We start from the raw sequence: 22,053 nt of genomic DNA on the forward strand, positions 1-22,053 counted from the left end.
GGGGTGAGCTTGTACTTCTAAGGACGAGGAAGAAATAACTCGTCTGCATGAGACAGAAGAGGAGGAATGCGGTAGCACCTCACCCAGGTTTGCAGTGGTGATTGGCCTTTTTTGTTCTGTCTGTGGTTCCCAAACTTGCTATACGATGAAGTCACCTGAAGCCGGCTCCCATACCCATCCATTCTGACTTAATTGGTATAGGGTACAACTTGATTAGGAGTTTTAAAAAGCTACCTGTTTGATTCTTGTATAGACAAGTTGAAATCACTGCTCTTGGTTGTTATTAGTGCTCATAACAGATGTCTGTTATAATGTTGACTGGGAGAGAGCAGTTAGTTTTCCTTTTTCTCTTGAACTGTGAGAAGAGAGGGGAAATGCTATATTTAATCTTGGTCCATGGGCATACAGAAGGAAGTGTTCCAGTTTTATGATGGATATGGTACTAGACATAGCAGTTGGGACTCCTGGATTCTCTTACTAATTTCAGAAGGTGGAGTCCTGTTGTTCAGTCTTGGTAGCAAGCCCACCTCAGGTGCTTTAGGCCGTTGTAGCATAAACTTCCACCTGTCTTAGGTCATCTAATGACCCAGGAAGCACAGACAGGGTACCAGTGAATCACAGATACCAAGGATAATTGTAGGGCATAGGACAGTGCTGCTTTAGAGTGAGCAGTCTGGGGCCATTCAGGCTGGGACAGGTGAGGCATCGGTAAGGCTGGTGACTGCTCCATAGAGGCTGTTGCTGAGGACTGTACACCGCTCAGCTCCGTGGACCTCTTTGGGAGACTATAAATCGTCTCTAGGACTTGGTATGATGATTCTTATTCTATCTATTTTACATGCATAATCCCTCGATTTGTTTTGTGAAAGTGAAAGAAATTCTTGGCTCTTAGCTGATTTAGATTTGTGAATAAATTTCCTGTGAGGTAAATATTTAGGCCTCATGCCAGCTCTCATGCGGTTTATTCCCTCATTTATCATTACAGTAAAAGGCGTCAATTTCTATGGCCCCAAGAGTGAGTTTGTGGTGAGCGGTAGTGACTGTGGGCACATCTTCCTCTGGGAGAAATCATCCTGCCAGATCATTCAGTTCATGGAGGGGGACAAGGGAGGCGTGGTGAGTATGGTTTGCTGGGCTGGCTGACTCCCTACTCTCTCCAGTCATTAAGGTAGGTTTTAGCAGGGCCGCTGAATTCTTACTTTGACAACATAATACCATGTCTTAGAGGTCTAGCCAGCTAAATAAAAAGACAGTACAGTCTTTTTATACTATGGGATGGGGATGCTGAGGTTTTAATGAAATTATTTTCCTTTTCCTGTCTTCTGTAACTCTACAGCATGGTTTATTAAGAAGAGAGAGGGATTTTAGGGAAGAATCTCTGGCCTGACTGAGATATCTTTAGGTGTAGACTTTTTCCAGAACAAAAGCATTAGAGTTAAGGGCACACCATCCTACACAGTGTAGTAAGTAGCTTAGTAGTAATCTTGATGACATCCTGGATTAGCAGATACAAGCTAGGAGGAGAATTTTTTTTTCTGACAGTTGAGAAAATCAGGATATAGTCTGTACACTGATACAAACACACATGATATATATAGAAAAGAGAAAATATGCACCTCCTGCCCGACCACCTTTTTTTTTTTTTTGGGGACTGCTGTACAACCCATTATCATATCATAGCTGCCTGTCCTTTGAGTTCTACAGACAACCTCCATAGAGATAAGACAAAAAAGGAAGCCTGAGGATCTTGAGTTGGGGAGTGAAAGGTGGTCACCTCCTAAGATATATCTAGCTAACCATAATTTTTTTTTCCTCCTTTGAGACCTAGAGTCAGGAAGGATTCAGTAGCTTTCTATTATAAGGTTTTCAGACTGCAGACAGTAAGAAAGAGGCAGTTGGGGCAGCTGCATTGTCCTGACTACCCAAGATAGTCTGGTTAAGAGCATCTCAGGGATGGCTGAGGAGCTGTAAGAGAACCCAGCCATCCCTTGATGAGCTTTATTGAGAGCGGTATTAAAATTTAGAATGGTTCATTGCAGTTGGGTTCCCATTTCTTCTTGTGTGTCTCTGATCGTGGTGCGAGGCTATTTCAGACTTTCCTGGTTTCCACTAAATGTGGGGGACCTGGAACCAGTATAGATCCAGGGCTTTTATGGCTTGAATATAAGCAGGGAAGAGTCTAGAACTTAAAGGGATGTGTCACTGTTGCCTGCCTCATTTCCTGCTCTTCCATAGGCCCTCTTCCATGTGTAGTGAGCAGACCCAGAACACTGTGGTCTTAATGAGAATTCTGTAGTGGGCATGTAGCCATAAGGAAGTCAAAGGAAGCCAGTGAATCTTTTCTTCATAAACTATTGTCTTGCATTCTGTTCTAGAGAAATACAGGGCTAAATGCCCTCCTCACAGGCCAGTACTTGTCTTTTGCCCAGATCACTCCACAGGCCAAGCTCTTGCCAGCTCAGCCAGTGTCAGGGTTAAGTGATTAATCCAGGTGCTCAGATGGGGAGGGCATTTGCTTTGGATGGGTGGGCCCCAGCCTGAGTTTTAGTGGTCATAAGAGTGAAGCACCAGAACAGGAGGTATGAAGACTGCACCCTGCAGTAAGATTCCTGCTTTTTTCTTGCCTCTGTGTAAGCTAAATGATCCGTGCGGTCCTCATGTGGCTCCTTCTGACTACTTGTGCTAACTTCCCAGCAGTGAGGTCACACCACCAGCCTGAATGCGGAATATATCATAAAGTAGATAGGGATCTTTGAAATTCTCATCCACCTTGCCCAAGTCTCTTGATTTTGTATTTGGCTCAAAATCTAGGCCTTTTACTGTTTTCACTCAGGGCCAAGGGTTGTCACAGGACAATCCTTAGTTTCCCAAAAGCACTTTGCTCCTTTATCCCATCCTCTGCATCCCCTAACTCAGTCATCTAAGGCCAGAGCTCTTTTTTCTGCTCAGGCATTATTGACAGGATAAGCCCTGACCTTCAGGTAGGTCAGGTGAAACGACCAGGTCTTCTGGCCCAGAAGCTCTCTGTCGGCTCCCTCTGCAAGCTCCAACTCAGGTACTATATGTAACTTACTGTCTTGTTCTCTTGTTACTGACTTTGTCCATAAGTCTCAAGTTCCAAGGAGTTTCTCTCCTGTGCTTTTTTATTTTACTGACTTGTCTAGCAAAGCTAGGTCAGAGTTTTAGAAGAGTAGCAAGGGCTTATCTGGAGATGGATGAATGAGTTCAGGTTTCTATGTGTTAAGTTATCACATATCTTGATAATATTTCTGGCATTGGAGTTTTTCTATTTGGTGCCTTCTCTGCTCCAGGTGGTGGAGCTTCTTCCACACTTCCTAAAGGAGCTCAGATATAAACTTTGCAATGAGCTGATACGTGGAATAAAAGGAGACAGGGAAATGTGGTTTCTGTTTTACTTTTACACTCAGGCTTAGCGTCAGTCTATTCTCAGAATTTGTTTACTTATAAAATGGAAGACAAATATTAGAAATCTGTATGTCAGTTTTCCATGCTGACCTTGGCCTCCTGTCAGCCACTCTGCATGTGCAGGGGAGGCAGAGGTTGGTCCATAGAGAACTAAGAGGCTGTTTGCCAAGGGTTGTTTTCTTGGACTGCATGGCAGCTGCAAGACAGGGTGGGGTGGGGTGAGGTGAGGAGTGGACGGGGCCACACCGTCTTCCTTCTGGATACTTTTGCTGTCTATTCCTCGTCTGACTAAAAGCCCAAGAATTCTTTAGCAACTAGACTAGGACCAGGTCTTCTGGTGGGGATGGTAGCTGCCCTGCTCTCCTGAGGAAGGCTGATGTTTCCAAGTCAGACAGCAGGGGGCATGGGTGCCTTTGGATAGGAGGCTGCCTAAGCCAGAAGGCCTTCGTCTCAGCTTCTGAAACTCCTTCCTCCTGCTCAGTGAATAATATCCGGAGGGTGGCAGAGCTTGAGGCAGTTGGTGCCCCAGGAAACTGCCTTGCTGTACTCTGCTGTCCTGCAGCTGAGCCTGTTATGCTTTCACGGCAGGCAGCAGGGTGCCGTCTCCTGGGGTGTGCAGGGGTCTCAAGCAGACGTGGGTCTCCTCTACCCCCACCAGTGTTCAGGCTCAGCCTCTTCCCAGCCCATGCCTTCTTCCAGGTCTAGTAAACAGTGCCAAGTGAATGTAATTGTTCTCTGAGCCTTCTCTAGGGGCTCAGCAGCTGCTGCTGTTTCCTTCATTTTGAAAAATTTATTTGCCACTTGGTAAAAGCCACTGAGATGTTTTTTCCAGCCTTGGGCGAGCTGGAGCTTTGGAATCTGGAGAGAATGAGGTCATCTGGACCTCATTGCTTTTTTGTGAAGGCAGCATACGCTTGGCCAGTCACCCGCCCACCCCTAGAGCTATGTCTGGGGATGAGGCCACCCCTACCTGAACATGGGAAATGAGAGATAGGCCTGATCTTATACCCAGTCTGTGTCCAGGACCCTTTGGCCTAGGCTCATGATGGGTGGGCATGTCCTCCCAGCAGCTACCTTAACTTTTATCAAGGACAGTTATTGGTGCAAAATGAGAAGTGATTTTTAGACTATTCCCACGTACCCCTATGCCTATGTTTTCCTCTTCTCCTGACCAGGTAAACTGTCTTGAGCCCCACCCTCACCTGCCTGTGCTGGCAACCAGTGGCCTAGACCATGATGTCAAAATCTGGGCACCCACAGCTGAAACTTCCACTGAACTTACAGGGTTAAAGGATGTAAGTAACTGACTAAGGATTTCTTCTTTCTGCTTATCAAAATACTGTTAGGAGTTTTCATTGTTATAGGAAGGAATAACTTGCTGTACAATTTTTTAAAGGCGCTGCCCTAACACCATCCCCCCACATGCCTGTCATTGCGTCTCTAGGAATAGTCCCAGGCCAGGGGTCCATGGCACAGCTTTGAAGTGCCTCTGGTTAATGGTAGAGTGGGGGTGGGGACATCGTTAGGAAAAATTATCCACCTCAATGGATGGACTTGGAGCGTCCTTTCTTAATCTCATCTAGCTCACTCCAGCTTATTAAGTTTCTAAGGGAAGATTTTACTGGGCTGGAACTCCAGCCTTTTCTGATCAAGTCTAGGGTTTATATTCATCGCCCAATCCCCTCACCCTCTTCGGTTCCAGGTGATTAAGAAGAACAAGCGGGAACGGGATGAAGATAGCTTGCACCACACTGACCTGTTTGATAGCCACATGCTCTGGTTCCTCATGCACCACCTGAGACAGAGACGCCATCACCGGGTAAGCGGGAGTGGGAAGTGAGCTCCCAAGGGCAGTGACCCTCTCAACAGGGTGAAACATTCCAGTGAATACTTCCTCATTGCTTTAGGAGGAATCAGGTGAAGTTGGTTGGGTTTCCTATCCATTATTCCCCATCCCCATCAGAGCCTTCATGTAGCCTTGGACAAGCCACTAGCGGAAATAGATGGTGTCTGCTTTGTGTTTTCCATCACCATGCACGCGCCAGGGTGTCTTCAAAAAGGCAAACACATGAGGGTGGGGAAGGGGTTGAGAAGAAATAATAAAGCTCAGGCTGTCTTCTGTTTTTTTTCTCTCATGCCAGAAGAGACCCTAGGGTAGGGTTTAGCAAACCGGCAGTTTTGGCAAATGCCTGCTTTTTGTAAATAAAGTATCGTTAGAAGATAGCCACCCCCATTCATTTATGTATTGTCTGGCTGCTTTCATGCTACAACGGGAAAGCAGAGTTGAATAGTTGTGACAGAGATATGGCCCATGAGTCTAAAATATTTACCATCTGGCCCTTTAAGAAAAATTCTGCTGACCCCTGGGCTAGAGCATATAAATTGTAGCTAAGGCCTAACAGGCTTGACCTTGTTCCAAGGAAATTACTAATAAGCCTTTCCCATCCTACAGCGCTGGCGAGAACCTGGGGTTGGGGCCACAGACGCCGACTCTGATGAGTCTCCCAGCTCCTCAGACACATCGGACGAGGAGGAGGGTCCTGACCGGGTGCAGTGCATGCCATCCTGAGGCCTCATACCCAGGAGGGGTGGGCTGGGGCTGCCAACCCGATCCTGCCTGGGCAGCCCTTTCCTGTGCCAGGCCCTAACATTCAGCAGAAACGCACTTTGGACTTTTTTGCTTTAGATTTAAAAAAAAAAAAGACATCCCAGGAGGACAAGCCAGAGGGGAGTGAACCTACAGAGAGTGTCTAGGAGTGGGAGTTGAGCCCTGGAATGGGGCTCCATGGAGAGGTGCATAGGACTCAGCAGAAATGGCTTCTCCCCAAACCCTTTTTGGGGGGGAAGGGAGAGCCTATTTTATTAACTGGTTTGGGGTAGGGAATGGGGTTTCCTTTTCTTTGGTCTCCCTTGTTTCTTGGGTGGCGGGTGGGGGGATAACTGGCTGTTCAGTACCGAGGGGCCAGACTGGGGGTGGTAGAAATGCCACACTCTCTTTGGTTTAGGTTTTTGACTTTATTTTCTTTTATTTTTTAAAAGTCTGTGACAGTTGCATTGTTTTTTCTCCACCCGCCTGCCCCCCGCCCCCGAGCAACCCCATCCCAGGATCCTGTCTTTCTGGGAAGTCTTTTTAATAAGAGTCCCTAACCATCCTACACTCTTCACTTTCCTTTCCACCCCATTCATTCTCTGAACTTATCACAGTGTTTTGCACTTGATTATGTATCCTTCACTTTCTTCTTTATCCCATCATCCCCTCAGTAGGTCTGGTGAGGGAGGTTGGGGGGAGGTGGGAGGAGGGGCAGAAGTGGAAGCATAGGAAGGATGTTACCTCTTCTCTTACTTTAAAAAAAAAGTTGTTTGGTGGCAGCAATCTCCCTGTCCCTATCACTGTTAGAGGCCTAATTTTATATCTATAAATATATTAAAAAGCAACTCAAAATTGGATGTATCCCGTTAAAATTATTGTCAAAGTTTAAATACCTATATATTCTCTATGACTGCAATAAAGGGACTTCCAGGAGAGAGTGAGTGAGAGTAATGGTGTGGAGGGGTCACCTGGGGTCAGCCTACCCTCTGTGCATGGCCATTGGAGACTGGGGCTTAACTCTTTAGGTTTTTGGAGGCTCAGGAATGGGAAGGATCCTGAATTCTGCCCTTCCATGCTTTCCCACCATGGTTTCAGGGTTGAGGAAAACCCCTTTCAGCTTTTTGCCCCAGATATCCTACCTCTCCTTAAGTCTTGTAAGGGTTCCTAGGATGGCTCTTCTAGCCAGAGACTGGCTTATCTTTAAAACTTGACTGAACTATGACTTCAGGAAGGGTCCTGCCACTGCAGACCATTTCTCCTAGTACCGTGTGTGATAGAAGACACACTCACTCTGACCTTTATCTGCTTGATTCTTTAAGCTATCCAGCTTCACACCAGCTCCCTTCCTAATGGAAGACTATAGGGAAAGACCTCCTGGGTTTGACTTTCTACCTTGTCCACCTTCCCATATCTTGGGATTGACGGACAAGGCATTAATCTAAGGAGTGATTAAGGTGGCTGGGGCTCAGACATCTGTTGTGTCAGTGGTCAATAAATAGGAAAGTCCCAGTTGAATTCTTGCCCTTAAATGCTTTTGCTGCTATTTGTTTGTTCCCAGCTAGGAATTCTGCATCCTGGGACAGTCAGATTCCACTAGAACAGGCCAGGAAGGAAGGGAAGAGTGAAAGGATGGAATTCCCAGACACTCCTTCCTCCTGTCCCTTTTCCTAGCAGCTCTCAGACCAGATGTTAGCTGCTGCACTTCCTTCCAGAGGTAGGGAATGTGTGGTGGCTGTGAGTGGTCTGTGTTCTTATTGCTGGTAGGGTGATGGAGTGGGCTGAAACCATGCACTCTGGAATTTGTTGTGTATTTTCTCTCAGTAAAGCTTTTTTTTGTTTTTCCTCACTGCTGCTCTGTGTGTGATATGTGAGCCATTCACTTGTGATGGTCCATTTTTGCTCCTTTCAGTATGGTGCCTGACCTTAGTTTTACAATTTTAGGAAGTCCAGCTTGGTATATCCATGTTTCCAGCAGTTGGGCTCCAGCTGGAGACTGTGTAAGTGGAATAGGCCTCACAGTTCAGTGATACTTCGAAGATGAGGGAAGGGAGAGATACTACTTAGGGGTATTTTCCTGACCTCTGTTCCAGGCTGCAGTTAAGGATTTGGGGGTAAATTTTGCTCTCCCTCCCTTCCCAGTCATCCAAAGTCTCCAAAATCTTGGTCATTCAGAGAGATTCTAAAATCAGTTAGGTACAGTACAATCAATCACCTTTATTCCAGGGTTAGAACAAGGCCGTGCACACTGCAGACAGAGGAGCAGAGAATGGGGCAGTCTCACAGCAGTATGGGGATAGGAGGGCAGGTTAGTCTTTTTAGATTATTTTGCCTTACAGAGAAATTTACTACACTCCGCTGAAAATGAACCCTGTCTCCCTTCTCTCATCTCATCCTCTCCCCTCCAATGGAAGCCTCGCTTTGAAGAGCCTCTTTATTCCCTCTCTCTCTCTCTCTCTCTCTCTTTCTCAAACTCTATCTCACGTAACGTATTCTGGCTTGGAAGGACAATTCATGCTCATTTTCCACCTCCCAATTCTACAAGTATCTCTCTCTCCTTGAGGGAGAAAGCCAGACAGGGCTGGGGAAACTTGGGAAGGTCCTTTAAGGCAAAACTGTGGAGTACTCGAGGTGTATGTTTTAAGGCAGGTGTCCGCAGCAGTGGCCAGAGGGGACAGGCTGGGCTGGGCTGGTAGAGGGTGCTCTCCAGCCAGGCTGGCTTCTTCCCTCTCCAACAGCCAGCCCTTCCCTCCCACTGAAGTTTTGTTCCCAACATCCCAAAAGCTCCCCACCTCACTTAAACTCTCTAAATAGTCTCTTGAGATTGCATGTGAAATTAAAGTTTAAAAAAGTTTTCTTTTTCGACTATATAGCAATTTGACTCTGCCACTCCCTTCACTGTGGCATTCTCCTTCCACCCCCGCCCGGGCCTTGACAATAAGTTAATGCTAGACACCACAGAAAAAGGGTACACATGGCAGTGCGGGTTTAATATACATATATGTAGAATATATATGTACACACAGTTAGCACGGTCAGGGTGGGGAGGGCTCACTCGGGACAGGCAGGAGGCTGGGGTCACTGTACTCTAGTGATTTGGCTAGGAGGCGTTCACAAGCCCAAGGCGCCAGGATATTGAGGGAGAGGGGTTACCAAGCCCCCTCCTGGACTGAACTGGGGATCAGTGCAACGGAAACACTGGAGTTCGCTTCTTCCCTTCTTTCTACCTTGGGGGAGGGGCTTCTAGACCACGGAGAGAGGGAAGGTTGCCTGCAATAACCACGTTGGGACTCTGTAGGTGGAAATAGGACTGGAATTAAAACCTAAGGATTTCTATTCTAGGAACTCCCAAGGCTAGTATGTGCAACAGTCTGAGTAGGAATAAAGGAGTAGAAAAGAGGACTCCTCTCTGCCTTCATCCCCTCAGGCTCAGTGGTGGGGGCCTGTTCCCAGCATAGTCTCTCCAGAGGTGGGGGATGGGGGTGGAATCTAGTGCTGGGTTCTCATGGGGTTTGAACTTGGGGACCAGGGAAGGATCCAGTGATCTCTCTCTTCAGGTCCCTGGCTCACACCCACCCTAGGCCTATGAAAGGGGAGCAAAAGGGGACCTGCTGGTGCCCAGGCCCTCTAACCTGAGGAACAGTCGGAAACAGGACTCCTCAGCCAGTCCAGCATTGGGGTACAAACACAAACTCTGGCTTCTCTTTGCCCCTGCCAGGTGGGGGTTGGGTGGCCTCTTCATATTCCCTCTCACTGCTTTTCATTAGATTCACCCAACTCTCCCATGCCTCACTCTTGCCTTGCCTCCTCAATGTAGGAAAACACAGGTCCTTTCTGCTCCCACACTTGGAGGTGGGGGAAGAGTGGAGGAAAGGGAAGTAAGAGAATGTGTCTATTTCTATTTGCATAGAAATAGCCCCCAACTACCCCTGGAGTGGGGAAACTGAGCCCCACCACCACCCCCAGCCCCTGACCCCCATCCCCTCGCAAGGAGGAGGAACTAGATGAGCTAGACATGTAGACAGACAGCCAGAGCGTGCGCACACGCACACACACGCGCACAGCAAGGGGTTAGGACCAGGTTAGTAAGTGGGTAGATGGGGGAGGGCTGCCCTTGCCCCTCCCCTGCAGGATGGGGAAAGAGTAGTCTGATGAAGGTCCAACCTTCCTCCTCTTCCTCCCCCTTGCTCAGGCTTTCTTCGGTGGAGGAGCCAATTTGATGATCTCTTCCTCAGAGGGCTGCCGGATAATGTCTGAGGGCAAAAAGGCACATGTCCAGGGACAGAAGTCATGGGAGACAGCAGACAGGCTAACAGAGCCTCTGTCCTCCCCAAATTCAAGTATTCCACAGGTAGTCCGTGGGAGGGGCGGAGGTGCACATTAAAGGCATGGCCTCTTACCTTTGTACTTCTTGGCACTGGGGATACGGGTTAGCTTGGTGTCCAGCTCATCTTCCTCAGAGATCTTCAGAACACGGGTTCTGTAGTCAACCACCATAGTGAGGAGGTCAGGACGGCGGGAGATCTCAAAGATGTGCTCGATATAAGAGAGGTTGTCTAGAGGAAGGCAGGAGACAGGGTCAGAGCTAGACCGTAGCTCTTGGCTTCCCCTACACTACTGGACTGGGCTTCAAGAACGGAGACTGAGCACTTCCACCAGAAGAGTGAGGCCTCCCTGGAAGACGAGGGTTAACTAAGCCAGGAACAGAAAGCCAGGGCGAAAAACAGTACAGAGGACTGACTATTCCCGGGAAGGACAGATCATTGATCAGTTAACTTTCAAGATTACAGATTTAGAATGTGAGATTTAGGTGAAATACCAGGTTCCACACGGGAGGGGAGGGGAGCAGAGAAAATGAACTGGCCTTCCAAATACCCATCATCCACCCTGTCCCTCTTCCACTTTTCCTCCAAGTAAGCATCAGAATGGGGGCTTTGCTGGTTGGTGGCTCAGTGGTAAAGAATCCGCCTGCCAATGCAGGAGACTCAGGTTCGATCCCTGGACTTGGAAGATCCCAGAGAAGGAAATGGCAAACCCCTTGCAGTATTCTTGCCTGGGAAATCCCAGGGACAGAGGACATGACTTAGCGACAAAACCACAACATGCCTCAGAATTTCCTCGCAGCCCAAGTGGGACTGAAAGGGTGGGATCTGAGACAACCTGGGAGAGATTTCTGGGCCTAGTGAGAAGGGTAATTGTGAACAAGAAGGTACGGACACGACCAGAGGGATGGTGTGAGTTGGCCAGTTCTAGGAGACTGCCGAGGCCTTCTTGCCTGGCTCCTTGCCTCCACTGCAGTAGTCTCCTGAGTGCTGCATGTCCTCCTCCAGCCTCCCTATATTCCACGCTACAGGTGCATCTCTGAAAGGGCCCTCAGGTCATTGACCTCACCTATCAAATGCTGCATCACTCAAGGCCCTCCACAGCACAGTCTCAACTCACCTTTCCAGCCACTTCTAAACATACTGTGTCCCTCTGCCTAGCAGGTCTTCCTTTGGACCCTACCTTTGAAATCCCTCTTGCCCTTCAGGGCCATCTTAAACACCAGTTCCTCCCCAAAGCCCTTTCCAGGGCAGTGGTCTCTAAAAGTAGACAAGAAAATGATAGAACTTGTGGTTTTAAACTTTTATCGCTTTTAACTTCTACTTTAATGTTCTATTATATATGTGATAATAGCACAGCACAGTAGGATCTGAGTAACATCTACTGAATTAATATTTTTACTGACAAGGGAACCATGAAGAATGTAAAGACCACTGCCCTAGAGCCGATCTCCTCTCCTCGAGCATTCCTCTCATCCTGCCTTGTCAGAGAGGAGGTCTTTGTACAGGAGGTCTGATTTCTACTTGCATGAGCTGAGCCTGAGAGGCTGACGGCCAGATGCCTGTGGCCCCCTCCCCCACCTTTGTCCAGCTTGTTGTGGCTCTCCAGGAAGCTAAACCAGGCACTGCCAGTAGTGATCTCCTCACTCTTCTCACTGGGGATGTCCTCCTTGCAGGCTGACTTGAGCTGCTCCAGATCTTCAAGGGTAATGTTGTTGGTCAGGTCCTGGAGGAGGGTCCCGTACTCGGCCATGACTGGAGTTGGGGGAACAAGGAGACAGGACGCTGAACTTGAGTTTCAGGATCTGGTTCACTCACTGGCACTGCCCACTTCCTCAGCCCTGCCAGGCATGTGCCCAGAACTCAGGCTGGGGAGGCCAGGGCTGGAGGGAGAAAAGGAAGACCCCAAGGGAGATAGGAGCAGACAGGAAGTAACTGGAAAGCTAGGGACCAGGCTCAAGTCAAGAGTGAAAAATCACACCTCCTTCTCCCACCATCTTTTTTCTTCCTTTTCCTCCCTGTAACAGTAACCCTGGCAACGGCTCCCTGACTGAGGAGGCGGTTACCATAGCAACCTGCTCCTGACTTTCTCACCCAGATCGCCCCACCCACCTGCAACCCCTCCCCCTGTCAAAAAACAAAACACTCCAAAACTACCACCAGGGAAAGGCTTGCTGTGGCAGTAAGAAGGTTAACAAAAGGGGGCTGGGGTTGGTTGGGGGGCTCATGTTCTAGCTCCTATTCTTTTCCAGAAGCAAACGGGGTCCCTCAGTTCAACTCCCCACTACCCTACTAGTGCCTCATTTTTGGATAGATGCCTAGTTGCCTGGTCCAATGGTCCCCTGGCCCCTCCGAGCTCAGCCCTGTATTCAGTCATCGGGGTGGGGGTGGGGAGGGTAAAGCAATGGGCCACAGCCCCACCTTTGTAGAGCCCATTTTCTCCCTTGATGGCTGCCAGGCCTCCACACAACCCTCTCTCCTAGCCTTTGTGCTATGCCTACAGCCCCCGCGCCCAAGAATACCAAGCGGCTGGCTCTGGCCCCCTGCCCAGTTCTCAGGCTGGCTGGGTGGCAGGGGGAAGGGGTTCAGATGCTGCTTTGGGAAAGTCTGGCAGGAAGGGGCTGCCACTTATGCTTCCATCAACATCCGGCTGGCACTACCTTCAACATGACCTCCCCAAAGCTGGGAAGGCTGGATCTCATTTAGGCCTTCACCCCATGCCCCTTTCATGATTCTTGGGTGAAAAGGGAGAGGACATCAAAGACCCTCCTTCCACTAAGATAGGGACTATGGCTAAGACAGAAAGAAGAAAGGCCAGACCTTAGAATGAACTTTCTGGATTTGATAAAATACACAACTCGAGTGGTAGGTTTTTAAAAAGGGGATTTTCCCCCCAGGACTATATTTCTTTTGTAATTAGAAAAGTAAAGCATTTACAAAAATAAGTTATGCCGTAAACAGTCTGTAGCTAGACCAAGAGGTGGAGCAAGGAGGGAGATGACCTTGTACGAAACTGCCCACAAATCTCTCCAAGAATGGGCTAGGAATACTGCAGAAAGGGGCTGGCTGACACAGCCCATTTTCCTTATTTCTGTTTATATGAAGGAAAGCTGAGGTGGAGAAGCATGGCCACCATATAGTAAGGGGTGTGGACCCAGCAGGCCCCATTCCCAGCCCCCTGCTTGGACCAGAACAAACAAGCCTCCCTTGGTGGCAGGCACCGTGACACAAACACACAATAAGCCAGGCGGCAGGGCCAGCATGACCCCCAGAGAAGCAGGCACTTGCACGCATGCTCACTTGCACACCCAGGTGCAACCAGACAGAAGGGCCCAGCGGTGGCCCTGCCAGGCTGGGCCAGCAGCAGTGCTCTCCGACTGTCAGCACCAGGACCGTCTCCGCCCTGAAAACTAGGTCACAGCAGCAGGCTCTGGAGCTCAGCCCCCGCCCCCTGCACTGATAATCCAAGGACAGGAGGAGGGGTGCAGAGACAAGGGAATGACGGGGACAGGGTTCAGAGAAGGGGATAAGAAGGAAGGGGGGGATGAAAAGAGCAGAAAGGAAAAGGGCAGCGTGGGAGGGAGGCCCTCAAGAAGACTGCCCCCACTGAGGAGACTCTGGGACCAAGCCCTCAGCTAGAAAATGGGACAGACTTTAAGATCACAGCGCCCTGCTTTCACATCGAAGACGAGTTTGTAAATGAGAGATACTGTGGGAGGAGGGAGTGTGTGCGTGTGTATAGCTCCTGGGAGGGAGGCGTGTGTGTGTGTGTGTGTGTGTATAGCTCCTGGGAGGGAGAGGGGTGTGGGGGGGGGGCGGGGGGAGGCAGTTCCTGGGAGGGAGGGGGTGTGTGTGTAGCTCCTGGGAGGGAGGGGTGTGTGTGTGTGTGTGTGTGGTGTGTGTAGCTCCTGGGAGGGAGGTGTGTGTGTGTGTGTGTATAGCTCCTGGGGGGGAGAGGGGTGGGTGGGGGTGTGTGTGTGTGTGTGGGTGGGGGTGTGTGTGTGTGTGTGTAGCTCCTGGGAGGGAGATGTAGGTGGTTGTGGGTGTGTGTGTGTAGCTCCTGGGAGGGAGGGTGTGTGTGTGTGTGTGTGTGTGTGTGTAGCTCCTGGGAGGGAGATGTAGGTGGGTGTGGGTGTGTGTGTGTAGCTCCTGGGAGGGAGGGTGTGTGTGTGTGTGTGTGTGTGTGTAGCTCCTGGGAGGGAGATGTAGGTGGGTGTGGGTGTGTGTGTGTAGCTCCTGGGAGGGAGGGTGTGTCTGTGTGTGTGTGTGTGTGTAGCTCCTGGGAGGGAGGGGTGTGTGTGTGTGTGTGTGTGTGTGTGTGTGAGAGGTATGTCTGTGTGTGTGTGTGTGTAGTTCCTGGGAGGGAGGAGGTAGTGTGTATAGTTCCTGGGAGGGGGGAGGGAGTTTGTGTGTGTGTAGCTCCTGGGAGGGAGGTGTGTGTGTGTGTGTGGTGTGTGTAGCTCCTGGAAGGGAGGAGGGAGTGTGTGTGTGTGTGTGCAGACTTAACAGGGGAGGTAGGTGGGAAGGGATTAATGTGTATTAAGCCTGGGGGCGGCGGGTAGGACCTTTCTGTGAGGGTGGAATGGAAGCGAGGAGGCCCCTAAGAGAAATGGGGTGGGAAGGTGTATGCGCCAGAACCCTATGTGGGTGCTGCTCTGAGTGTGGGCACAGGCGCAGGGAGGAGGCGGTGCTGCTATCTGTGGGTGTGTGTGGATGTTCTGGTAACGGATGTGTATGTGCCAACATTGGATGAGTGGTTCTGAGTGTATGTGGTCTAGTGTGTGTGTGTGTCTGACCAGCTGAGAGTATGTGAAAGCAGGCAGATAATCACAAGCTTACATCCAGAGAAAAGAGGAAGGGTAAGAGGGGGCCTACAGTACAGAGGAAGCAAACGGGTTGGGAGAGGGAGAGACTGAGGCTGCAAATGAGGAATCCTGCAGCAGCGGTGAAGGGGACAGGGAGCACAGAGTCCACAATGAGAAGGCTGCAGCCCTGAGCTCAGCGGTTACCATGGCAACCTCAGTTCTGGTCCCCCCGAGTTGTCAGGACAATGACACCACTGGATGGGAGGGATGTGGGGAATGGTGAGTAAGAAGAGACAGAAAGGATAGGGGAAAGGCCCCGTGAGGGAGCTGGGAAAGGCAGCCTGGTTGCCTGCCTCCCTGGAGACAGCCATCTGCCCAGGCCTGGGTGTGGCAGCAGGTGCCACAGTAGGGAAGTGTGGGGGGAGTTTCCTTACTCGGTTTTCAAGTCTGCCTGGTCAACCATTATTCAGTGGTAGTCTGGCCATGATGGGTGCGCCTTGGCAGAAGCTTGGCTCCTTCACTCTCCATGTTGCTTTTCTCACCCAAGATTGAGAATTCCAAAGGGCCTATAGAGAATTCTCCTGTCCCCATAGCTCAGAAAGTCCTCCTGATCTCTGGAACAGGGCAGAGGCTGCCCAGGGGAACACCAGGCGGCCTGGGTGGAGGCCATTCTTGGGACAGGATACTCAGGCAGGAACCGGGAACCGGAGCTGAGGCTGCCAGGAAGTCAGTCCCCTTCCCTCCCAGATCATTCTGTGCTCTGCTCACCGCTTCCTCACACCTTCCTTCCTGCCTCCCTCTCCTCCTGAGCTGGCTGCAGGTGGGGCCCTGACAAAAGTCAAACCAACTGAGGATGCTGAGGGAGAGGAGCAAGAGGTAAGGGTTAGATTCTGACCTTCTAGGATGGTAGTGGTCGGGAACATGACAGGTGGGTGCTCCATGGGCACTGGGGAGGGAGAGGCAGGCCCTGGGGGCACTTGGAGAAGTCTGGCAAATTGGGGTAAAACGTCCTTTGGAGGAGGTGGCAGCACCCCAAGAAATTCTATGCATTTGGACGTTAATTCATGATCATCCCCACTCCCTAGCATTTGGTTCCAAATCCTCAGTAAATTTAAGAAGCCTTGGGATTAGGGGCTGCTCCCCCTCCCTCCCTCACATCTGCTGCAGCTGCCTAAGCTGAGGGGAGCTGCAAGGACCTGGAGATCCCTGCAGCAGGCAGAAGGGGGCTTGTAGGCACTCAGGTCTGTCAGTCCTACTGCCTGGGCTTGAGAGGGTGGTAATCACCGCAAAGCAGAGGGCTGGGGTGGGAAAGTGCCAGGTGAAGCCTGATCTGGGCCCCAAATTCAAGCAGTCCTGTTGTCCATCCCTAATTATCCCTTTACAGTCATACACAACTGACTTCTCCCCTTAGCTTCTATTCAACTTTTTGTGGGGCGCAGGGGATGCATTTATTCTATAAAGTAGGAAGAAGAGGATTCTAAGACTCCAGAGCCAGCCTCGGAATGAGGGGGTGAGGTAGGACACCTCAACCTCCCAATGCTCAGTGCAAGAAGCAAAATGGGTTACGCCTGAGCACAGAGACAAGGGGTGAAGCTTCCTGCCCTTAGTCTAAGAGAAGAAAGCCTGGACCCAAGATGAGAGCAAGAGGAGATACCAGGCATTGGATCAGGCAGGGCAGGAGAGAGGGAGTGGGGCTGTGCTGTTCTCTAATCATCTGGTTCTATCTCTTTCTACTTGTATTTCTCTCCCATCTCTATCTCTTCCTCATCTATTATGTCTGTCCCTGGTCTTTAAATGGGCTTTCATCCTATCCTACCTGGTGGTAGCCAAGAATACCTTAGTATTCCTGGGTTCTGTGACTTGGTGTCCTCATTTTAATACACAGAGCTACTGTACTATTATAGCTATACTAGGAAGGAGTGAGTGTCCCTGCTATAAAGAAAATAAGTTTGCACACAGGTTAGTGATGTCTGCCACTGCACAGTGGGTGATGCTGTTAAGAGAGTGAGGGGATGGCACGACAGGGTGTAACTCTGGTCCTATACGTGCTTGACAATACATGCACACATGATGGGCACAGGTGTCAGGGAAGTGAGGAAGTAGGCAACCAGGGCAGCCAGCAGCCTAGGGCATCTCTGGCAATTTCCCCAATGGAGTGTTTAACCACAAAGGGAAGAGCAATTAAAGCTAATCGCTCTGACAGCCTGGAGGCCAGACACACAGGGAAACAAAACACAGATTCAGCATGTTTCCCCTAACTCCCAGTGGTCCCACCACCACCCTGCTTTCATCCTCCCTAATTTCTGGGCCTCTGTAGTCCATTCCCCAGCACTCTCCCCACCCTTCTGACCATCTCTGCCTCTCACTTCCTTCCTCTCCCAGTTCCCTGACTGTATCTCTGTCCCTGTGTCCCTCTCTCGATGTCGTCTGCCTGTCACACACATTCCCCTCATTCTCTCTCTCTGACTTGGGCTCCATCCTTGGCTGACTCATACTCATTTCTTCTTTTTCTCCCTCTCCCTTTCTTCCACCCCCTCCTCCGTCCCTTGGCCACTCAGAAGCCCAGAAGCCAGCCACTCCCAGCACCCTAAGCTCCAAATGGACCCAGCAAGAGAGGCCACCAGCAGCCCCTACCCTCACTACTCACCCAGTTTCAAAGTAGCAGCCTCACTCACCCTCAAGATCCTGTCTCCCTGTCCTGGAATGCGACCAGGATTTTCTACATTTTTTTTTTTTTTTTTCACCGTTTTAAAGAGGGGCAATCCGAAACCTAGGGCTGGGAGAAAATGCCCAGAAAATCAGGGTGGACTTCAGCTGTCCTGTTAGACTGATGTTCTTCCAGGAGACTCGCACATGGGAGGCAGTGAGGATGAGGTGGGGGCTTGGATGCCCAAGTGCAGGGCTGGCTGTTTGTGATTTGCTGTGTGCAGTTGATGTGTGTAAGAGTCACATGCGTGTGTGTCACCGTGTGTGTTGGCGTGTCTCTTGTAGGTGTGTGTGTGTCCCTGACAGTTTTGACACGGATTATATGAAATTAATAGGTTTTACGTTAGCTACTCCACTCCTCTACACCCTCCAGCTCCCGATTCCTTCCCTCTGGACTAGCCTTCGACAACCCCACCTCTTCCCAGGTGCAGAGACTGGATGAAGGCACGTGGTGCCAGCTGCCGGGTTTAAGCCCTCAGAGTAGGGGCGGCTGCTGGCGGAACTGAGGCAGGGCTGGGCAGGGAGACCGCCAGCCGAGGCGAGTCCGAAGCCAGAGAAGGGGAGGGAGGGGCGGGAGCTGGCGGCCCAGTCGAGTCGGCTGGGCGGGAAGCAGGCTGCATCCCAATCCCCAGGCCCCGGTCCGACTCCCAAACTGCCGTTCATCGTGGAACGTGCGGCCGGAGCCACGCCGCCTCCAGCAGGCACTCAGCGCTCGAGCACACCAACAGAGACGGAGCCCGTGGGGCCTGACACGGAGCGAACCCGTCCGGGGCCCCCACGCTCCGCATCTGCCCCCAGGCGTCCCGGATCGACGCCCCTCCAAGCCCAGACCCTAGATCCGCCCCTCCCCGCGACACGTCCCCGCGCGGCCCTCTCACCGCCTCCGGGGCTGAGCGCTCGGGGAGCGGGCACTCGGGCGTCCCCGGTTCCTGAGCAGCGTCCGGAGCCTCCTCCTCGGCTCCCGCCGCCGCCGCCGCCGCTTCTGCCGCCGCCGCCGCCGCCTCTTCCGCCCGCGGAGCCTGAGCCCGAGCCCGGCGCCGCCTCACCCCACCCGGCCGGCCCGTGATGTCAGAGCCGGGGAGGGGCGGGGGGCGGGGAGGGGCGGGAGAGGGGGAGGGGAGGCAGGAGGGGGCTGGGGTTCTGGAAGACTCCGGATGGGGGCAGAAGTAAGGGAGGACTGGACTAGTGACGTTGCCTCTTCCCCTAAGCAGCGAACCCCCATTCTCAGATTTAATTATTCCCAAAGGAACACACACCTCCCCTTAGACCTTTCGGTGACCACAGTGGCTGGGACCCTGGACGGCAAAGAGTAAGTTAGAGTTTGGAAGGCCTTTGGCCTCTGGATCCTTTTAGCTGCTTGTCTCTGTGTTTGAAAAAACCTTTTTCTTCCCTTTATGGGTCAGGGGAGCCGTAGTAAATGACCACTCAGATTTATCCACCTTGAAGGCGGGAGAGGGGGGAGGAGTGGAGTCCAGAAGCAAAGTGGGGGCTTTCTTCGCCTGTCCTGGACTTACAGATCTTCTCTCTCCAGGATGATGCCGGCCGCCCCCTTGTGTTCCTCTCACCTTTCCCAAATATACCACCCTCCAGCCTTCCCCCTCCCCACTGCATCGTGATGTAATTTTATTTTCTGGGGAGAAAAAGAGCAGCAATGAGCTCAGCATGCAAATATAGACAACTTGCAGAGCCGTGCTTCCCTCTGTCTCTTTGCCTTACCCCTCTGCCCAGGCCCAGCATGGCAGCTCTCACTTCCCTCGACCCTGGGGACTTTCCTCCCTCAGATTCTCAGGCAGACTGCAAGGGGGAAGGAAGAAGTTAGAAAAGCCTGTTTTCCTCTCCAGCCTGAAGGGTCTGTCCTCAACTCCGGCAGAGCCTGCTGCTGAGGTCTGAGCCCCATCAGTCTCTGTGTCACCTCCGGGAATGCCCCGGCTTCACCTCAGTACCAGCCTCGGTTCCTTCACCTGGGCTCCAGCAGGGGACCCCTCAGGAAGCCTCAGGTCAGCCCCTCCTTTCTTGAGACTACACTTCCCCTAGAAGAGGCTCAGGCTGGCTGCTTCGGGCCTCACAGCCCTTCTCTCTGCTATGGCATCCTCTCCCCAGGGTGCCCTGTCACTGCCCCTGTGGTAGTAACATAGTCTAATTTGCTTTTGCATTAGTCTCCTTTGTTCTAAGTTGTAGGGCCAAAACCTGTTTAGTTGACCCACCTCTGAGACTGAGAAAAACTGAATGACTTGTCTACAGTCAGTGAAAGGTCCAGGTCTTTCAGAGGCAGCCAGGTGAGGGGGCTCAGGCCTCATGCTGGCTCTGCTCCTCTCCTGGGCAGGTTGTGCCTCAGAGCCTCAGTGTCCTTGTGCGTAAGATGGGAACGCTGATGTCTGTCTCACAGGGTTCTTGTGAGATTTAGAAATCGTAAGTCCTTAGTGACTAGCACAGATAGATGCTTAAAACATGGGAGCTATCATTCAGTCTGGGGCTTTCCACTGACCTATGCTAGAGAGTAGGTTCTGCAGTGTTTTTGTATCAGCCTAGTGCCCGCACCATGTATTAAACATTTATTAGATGGGTACACGGAGAAGGCAATGGCACCCCACTTTGCCTGGAAAATCCCATGGATGGAGGAGCCTGGTAGGCTGCAGTCCATGGTCTCTAAGAGTCGGACATGACTGAGCGACTTCACTTTCACTTTTCACTTTCATGCATTGGAGAAGGAAATGGCAACCCACTCCAGTATTCTTGCCTGGAGAATCCCAGGGACGGGGGAGCCTGGTGGGCTGCCGTCTATGGGGTCGCACAGAGTTGGACACGACTGAAGTGACTTAGCAGTAGCAGTAGCAGATGGGTACAAGTTGGATGAATAGGTGGTTTCTACTTTATGCTTCTGCTGCCATCTCCAGGAAGACTTCCTGGATTTGTCTGTGGAGGGTGAAAACTTCTCTCACCTTAGGTCTCCTTCATCCATGCTCAGACATCCTCTTAAGTTGTCCAGCAATGCCTTTATACTCCGACTATGAAAACTGTAACATCCGTTAGTTATGGGCTTGTTCAGTTGCTTGTCCTTCACGCCTACTCCTGACTCCATTACACTTACCCCAGCCTGGGCCTGTGCTGGAGAGAATGTGGGTCCTTCCTGCCAGGATTGCCAGTGGGCCCCCAGGTCTGGGGGAATCCCCGTTGTACAAAATAAAAGGTCTCCTCTGTATTCCCTTGACCACTGCTCCAGCCCACATTCTCCCAACTCTACTTGATGACTGTAACAGTCTGGTAAGAGTTGGACTCCCTGCCTCTGGTATCTCCATCAGCTTCCTTCCCCCTATCCATCCTGCTCATCACTGCCAGATTACATGTTGCTCTTCCTCCCTAGCTCACAGGACACCTCTGCGACCTAGCCCTGGATGCACACCAACCTCACAGCCACCATTTGAACTCTTCTTGTCTGTGTGGTCTCCTCTCTGTACCCCTAGCATGGCACACACATTCTGCCAGTGCGTTTGATGTTTTCACCACTTGAAATGTCTCCTCCCCAACTCCTTTGCCCCAAATTCCACTCTTCATTTAAGACCTAGAAAATACTCATTTCCTTTATGAAGTCATCAAAACCCATTCTCATCTCTCTTTTTTGAGTCTTTTCTATTCATTTGTTCCTTCTTTCAACAAACATTTACTAAGGACTTTTTGTGTACCAAACCCTGTAGACACAGAGAAAAAGCCTGGGGTCCTTCCTTCCTTCAAGGGCTCACAGTCTGGTGGGAAGGACAGACACTAGAATACAGGTGGAAGGAGGTGGATGGAGAGAGTGTGGTGGGAACCCAGAGGAGGGAGCTGCAGGAAGGGCCACCTCTGGGAAGGCCTCACCGAGGAAGTGTTATTTGGGCTCAATCTTGCTGTTCAAATAAGAGCTGCAAGGGAGGATGCTATCAAGTGGCACATAATCACTTAATTATATATTGCTTTGTATTTTTCTTCAATTGTTTAGTGTGCTTGTCTTGACTTCCCAGTGAGACTAATCAGCTGGAGAGCAGGGACAGGCCCAGCACTCTCTGTTCTCCCAGAGCCTGACAGCGGTGCTGGAGGAACACCATGTGTTCAGAAAAGCGTTGTTGACTTGCAGCAGATAAATAACCCAAACTTCTCCGGGATGACTGTCCGCAGGGAAGAGCCCCACCCCCTTGTGATCACAGTCCCCTAAGAAGGTACCCACACCTAAATC

At 51.0% G+C, this 22,053-nt stretch overlaps 2 protein-coding genes across 9 annotated transcripts in view; one reads left to right on the top strand and one right to left on the bottom strand.

Annotated features, from left to right (window-relative positions):
- DCAF8 (DDB1 and CUL4 associated factor 8) overlaps positions 1 to 7,862 on the top strand; it is a 40,718-nt gene extending 32,856 nt beyond the window's left edge. For 7 of the 8 annotated variants that reach the window (XM_025287535.3, XM_044944138.2, XM_025287536.3 and 4 more), the window contains 4 exons: positions 986 to 1,116; positions 4,602 to 4,721; positions 5,129 to 5,245; positions 5,879 to 7,862. In XM_025287535.3, the coding sequence (XP_025143320.1) occupies positions 986 to 1,116; positions 4,602 to 4,721; positions 5,129 to 5,245; positions 5,879 to 5,995 (485 nt within the window). In that variant the 3' untranslated portion in view covers positions 5,996 to 7,862. Of the gene's footprint in view, positions 1 to 985; positions 1,117 to 2,949; positions 3,056 to 4,601; positions 4,722 to 5,128; positions 5,246 to 5,878 lie in introns of those variants that run through there. The other variant, XR_003109886.2, reaches the window with a different exon arrangement.
- Positions 7,863 to 8,210: 348 nt separating this feature from the next.
- Positions 8,211 to 18,881, bottom strand: PEA15 (proliferation and apoptosis adaptor protein 15). The gene is made up of 4 exons (XM_006060488.4): positions 18,725 to 18,881; positions 11,917 to 12,090; positions 10,414 to 10,569; positions 8,211 to 10,266 (listed from the first exon to the last, which is right to left on the bottom strand). Exons 2-4 carry the CDS (start codon positions 12,086 to 12,088, stop codon positions 10,202 to 10,204), a joined length of 393 nt encoding a protein of 130 aa, XP_006060550.1. The 5' UTR covers positions 12,089 to 12,090; positions 18,725 to 18,881; the 3' UTR covers positions 8,211 to 10,201.
- Positions 18,882 to 22,053: the final 3,172 nt, after the last annotated feature.

The sequence above is a fragment of the Bubalus bubalis genome, chromosome 6 (genome assembly GCF_019923935.1).
Source record: "Bubalus bubalis isolate 160015118507 breed Murrah chromosome 6, NDDB_SH_1, whole genome shotgun sequence".
NCBI lineage: Eukaryota > Metazoa > Chordata > Mammalia > Artiodactyla > Bovidae > Bubalus > Bubalus bubalis.

Coding starts and splice junctions, on each gene's coding strand:
- PEA15 (XM_006060488.4), bottom strand. CDS start 12,088: ATGGCCGAGTACGGGACCCTCCTCCAGGACCTGACCAACAACATTACC. Junction 10,570..11,916: donor CCACAACAAGCTGGACAAAG/GTGGGGGAGGGG, acceptor GCCTTCCTCTAG/ACAACCTCTCTTATATCGAG. Junction 10,267..10,413: donor CAGTGCCAAGAAGTACAAAG/GTAAGAGGCCAT, acceptor TTTTGCCCTCAG/ACATTATCCGGCAGCCCTCT.